The following is a 5,070-nucleotide window of genomic DNA, read 5'->3' on the forward strand; positions in this document are numbered from 1 at the left end:
TGCGAGGCCTCATAGTATGGTCAGCGAAGTGTACCGTTCAGTTTACCATGCCTTTGTCATATTTTGAAAATAAACGTCATTTTAAGTGTCCTTTTGTTTTTTAATTTATTTAAATTAGTTAAATTATATAGCTATGCCGTATGTATTAAGATACAGGAACAATTTACTAGCTATGCAAACTGCAATTTCCAATCATCAAAATCAAATGGTTACCAGAGGATGCAATTCTCTCTTGTAGGTATAGGCTTGAAACATCATATTATATCGAAACTATGCATAATCAAATTAGTGTTCTGTTCAAGTAGGTAAGCTAGACATAAAATAGTAGGTAGCAATGCTTTGGCACCTTTGATGTACCTCGAGGATTTTATAAAGGGCCAATTATGTACCTCAACCGTTTTGATAGCAATTAGGCGCTACATAATGACATCACATCGCTACACATCCTCGAACATCTCGGAAACGGCAGCCTAGGATGCTTTTCCACCACAGATGTGAGAAGGATGCGTGCTGTGGATGTGATGTGGATGGTCACGAGAGGTATAGTTATAGGGCCGGCACAGATATGGCGGAGCGCAGTGCAGCACATTTTCACGATCCAACTATTTACGACATTGAATTGAATGTTCACCGCGCGGTCGCGGCTTCAAGCCGTCGGTCAACTGCTTGAAGCGGTCCGTATACGGCCACCCTATCAGCCCGTACGGGTCTTCCGAACTGCTGTGAAAACAGCCTCAAAGCATTAGCCCTCCAAGGTTTATAAATTGGTATGACCAATCTTCAGTGTACCACGGAAAAAGCCAGTGCAGCTAGTATTAAATAAAATACAAAATAAATAAGCAAATGGTTTATTTCATAACTGATCAAAACGACTTTTTCACGCAAGTTTGCCAGTTCTATCCACAAGAGGGGCCGCAGCAGCTGGCGCAGAGGCCGCTCGTGCAGCCTCCGATGCAGCCATGGCCGCAACTGTAGTACGAGCCAGCTACTCCCCCACGAGCTCTGTAACACATAGTTAACGTTATGTTGAATTTTTATAATCTATAAACGGGTTCCTATAAAATTGAACTGATGAATATAAAATGTATTTGTTTTACAAAGTTATCGGTTCAAACCAAGCTGCATTGTTTGGCCATTCGATACCAGTCATATAATTTACCCAAGTATACTTATTAGTTATTTTTACTTATTTTTTCATAAATATCATACTTGCTGAAAGCCTTTGCAGTAGAAAATATTGTCTTCTTTTGCTCCGAGTTTCACGATTTTTAACTATCTAGCCACATTTGATTAATATCAGAAGACGAGAAATAAATGTACATTTGACTCTACAATCACTAAGCTTTTTAGGAAATTAAATGTAAACAAATCTATTATCTACATTCAAAGCAATTACATTCGAAACATTACCCATGTATACACCCGATTTCACCACAAGGCGCTTGGCAATTCGCTCCGAAAGCGTGAGGACAGCATGGCCCTACGTTGCGGCACTCCTTGCGATAGGCCACGGGTACACAGGGGCCCGCCATGGGGCCCTGACAGCCGAGACAACAGGGAAGTACCGGCATTATGCTGGAAATTATAAAAATATCGCGGATCCAGTTATACTACTTATTAATAAAAATAATGGCAGTCTAACCTAGTGAAAAACTAGTCATTTATACGTACCAATAACTTTACAAGAATTTCAAAGAAAGCTTTTTTTGGTTTGCTATTTTTTTCTTATATTTTTTTTGATAGAATGATAGAACTAGACGTGTGACAATATGACATTAGCAATTTTATTCTAAAAATAAGGAAATAATGTAACTGGCCGAACGAATGCTCATTCTAGGTGCGCTAACACCCTACTGTAAAAATTCTGTTAGATAGTTTCTTTGTTCTTAGTGCGTTCGAAAAGATTCTATGCAATGTTCTAATACTGAAACACTGAATACAAGTTTTCGTTTACACTAGACTTGCTCTAGCTCTACCTACCTCTATGTTCGTTTAATGTAAATGCACCGTAAGATACTTTTTCATGCAAATCCGAAAAAACATTGCGGAGCATCGACACTGGCATCGACAAATGACACAATATAAGATTGTCAATTTAATGAAATTAAAAAGTCTATGTAAAATTCATGTAAAATCAGTATAAGAAAGAAAATATTACATCAAAATTAAACTTTTATACGTGTATACTAACTATATACATTGAAATTAAAACTGAACGTTGATTACTTTTTCTATAATATGCAGCCGACGTGTGGTGTACCCTGTTGCGGTCAAGTCGCAGGTCTGTCGTACTCCGGACCTTTCTGCGGGCCCTGCGACGCTGTATGCATCGGGCCCTGCGGGAAGCCCTTTGGAACCTATAGCTATCGTTACGCGCCCTAAAAAGTGTTTAAAGATATCCGAATCGTGTGCAAAATATGATGTTAATTATTGTACTTAATGAATGTTTTGAAATAAAAATAGAGTTTTTTAATTGAATTTATTTATTATTATTAAGAACCAACTACTTATGTATTTTGTAGAAATTGAATTGACTATTAAATTTATAACTTATCCAGTAACTATACCTTATACCTTAATACCTTCTACTCTAAAATCCCCTGGGTAAATGATATTTAGATCGCTAGCGGCGTCACAATTATATTAGTAGTTATATTTAAGTACATATATATTAGTAAGTTCTTTAAATATAAAGTCGTGGCCAAAAACATTTCAAAATAGACAATAAATACGACAGGTAAACATTTTGTCGGCATGTCTGCGAAGGTGGTAGCCGGAAATGAGCTCGATTTGGACTGTTGCCATCACACAAAGACAGGAAGCAGTGTGATGGGCCCGAGATAACAGCTTTGCACTTTAAATTTAACGATGGCGCAGACTGCTGGCGTATAACTCAATTTTATTTAACACATCGCACTAGACGCGAAATAATCCTAGGTACCTTTGAATAATGAATTCCATTTATTTTTAGATACCAAGAGTTTTGTAGTTACATTAAGAATTGAATATACCTACATTATCTAATAAAGTTTAAATGAAAGGCATTTTTATTTTATATTTAATGTTAAACATTAAACTTACTGTCTCTCATAAATTATTTACAGTCGTTTCTGACGAATAATTAATTAGTGTTGAGATAGTGTGGTAGTAATAACAGAAGTTAATTTTCCTTCCGCTAGAGTTGCTAAATAAGTATAGGGGCAGTCTTTGAAGCAGGTAATTGGTACTTATAGGGATATCATTATATAGGTATATACAATCATGGTTCAATATTAAATGCTTTTGAAAACTAAGAAACTTGTCTGAAGATTTTTTTACATTAGTTCACATTTTCAACTTAGCTGAAAATTTAAGTACCTAAATGTGAAAATCAGTCCAGTCATTATCGGCAAAAAATGATGTAGATCGTTTACTATTGATTGACTATAATATTCCATCATAAATTTACCTAATTCGTATTCCATCAATAAAATTATAAATAAAAGCAAGTTCGAATATTGCGTGAGAGAACACATTCTCCTGACCCCGATTCTATGAACAATAATTTCCCGTCTATTATTATCTACTCGGTATTTTACCAACTTATTTTGACCTTTAACGTGATATATTAAATAACCTCCCCAAGGTCTTAGACAAATGGATATCAGTTAGGTAGTTTAACCCTCTATAACTCAATAACATGTTTTTTATTTTTTTAGTTGTTTTTGGGTAATTAAACCAAAATAAAAATACACGTGTTTCATAGTTTTTATTTATTGTAATTATTTTCCGAAAAAAATTGAAAAATAGGGAGCGTTGCCTAGGGGCAACACTGAGTTGTAATCTTAAAAACTATACATATAAAAGGAAGTTATGAGAGATGGAAGTTCCTGAAGCAGTTCTTGGTTTTGGTATAGCATAGAGCAACCCCGCATTTTTCGCATGTATTGTGAGTAAATCCAGTACACTTTGGAAACTTGCACCTAATTTTTTTGTCAGACCATTGGGGCCAGTGCCCAATCTGGTCTTGCCGTACTGCCATAGGAGGTGCATGCTGTGCAGGTCCTTTATGTTTTTTGGCTTGTATCTCGTTTTCCAGCGAACGGCGTCTAGCTGCCTAATATCCATTTCTGTCACACGAAAAGTGCTATTAGGATCATTCTGAACTTGGTAAAGATTGGTCTCTTCTGATATCATCTTGATAAGCTCTTGTGGAAAGAGGTAAAAGAAAAACTGGATAGGGGTTTCTAGTTCTAAAAGTTCAGTGCCTAAGTTCATGTTACCCTTGTATCTAAGCTGCTCAGAATTTACCTGTAGGCTCTTCTTCTTCCAGCGTAAATTCAATTTAGTAGGTTTCGTTGCAGTTTTATTTGATTGATTGCTTTGAGCTGATGAAGGAAGAGGACCGTGTGATGCAGTTTCAGCGCTTGGGGGTGATGGAACTGAGCTTTCGTGGTTACTTTCTAAGGTTTCTATTATAGAATCAACGTCGATATCTAAGGTGGAAGTATTGTCTTCAAAAGTTTCTAATTCGGGGGAAAAATCTGGGTCGGCGAGGCTGTCATCGTCGAAATCCAAACCGTCCTCACTGTCATCATCATCCTGCAGCATCGAGGTAATATCCTCTTCTAAAAGGACTCGATGAGGACGCTTACGAGCTGCCCTGAAACATGATATCGAGTGATCATGATATAATCTATACACACACAAAATAATACCCCTATCCGTCAATGTAGCTTACGGGCAACAAACACAAATTCAAAAAAAAGATCAATATAATGAAAATAAATGTTATTGATAACGTCAAATATTAAATATTCAAACACTTACCTGTTCATGTTATTGAAAATAAAGCCTTAAAACTCGAAATAACTATATTTAAATAATTTTCAATTCGGAGCACGCGCGCACTTGTTCAAACCACTAACGACTTTGTAAAAAAACTTCAATTGGTGACAAGTAACGCCATCTAGTGATTAGTTTTTAGATTTGTTCGTTACTTCTGTTAGTAGACTACAGTATACAGTGCGATGTATTGTCAGAAAACGAATTGTATGGATGTAGTGATAGATCGGACGATTTGTTGCTTAC

General features: G+C 36.3%; 1 protein-coding gene across 1 annotated transcript; it reads right to left on the reverse strand.

The window, feature by feature from the left end:
- Positions 1–884: 884 nt before the first annotated feature.
- Positions 885–1,571, reverse strand: LOC149906364 (uncharacterized). The gene is made up of 2 exons (XM_090104275.1): positions 1,411–1,571; positions 885–1,002 (listed from the first exon to the last, which is right to left on the reverse strand). The coding sequence occupies exons 1-2, from the start codon at positions 1,569–1,571 to the stop codon at positions 897–899; spliced, it is 267 nt and encodes an 88-aa protein (XP_089960401.1). The 3' UTR covers positions 885–896.
- Positions 1,572–5,070: the final 3,499 nt, after the last annotated feature.

Source organism: Colias eurytheme, chromosome 8 (assembly GCF_061535395.1).
Source record: "Colias eurytheme isolate Ceu_HAF_F1 chromosome 8, ilColEury1 Martin Lab GWU primary, whole genome shotgun sequence".
Lineage (NCBI taxonomy): Eukaryota > Metazoa > Arthropoda > Insecta > Lepidoptera > Pieridae > Colias > Colias eurytheme.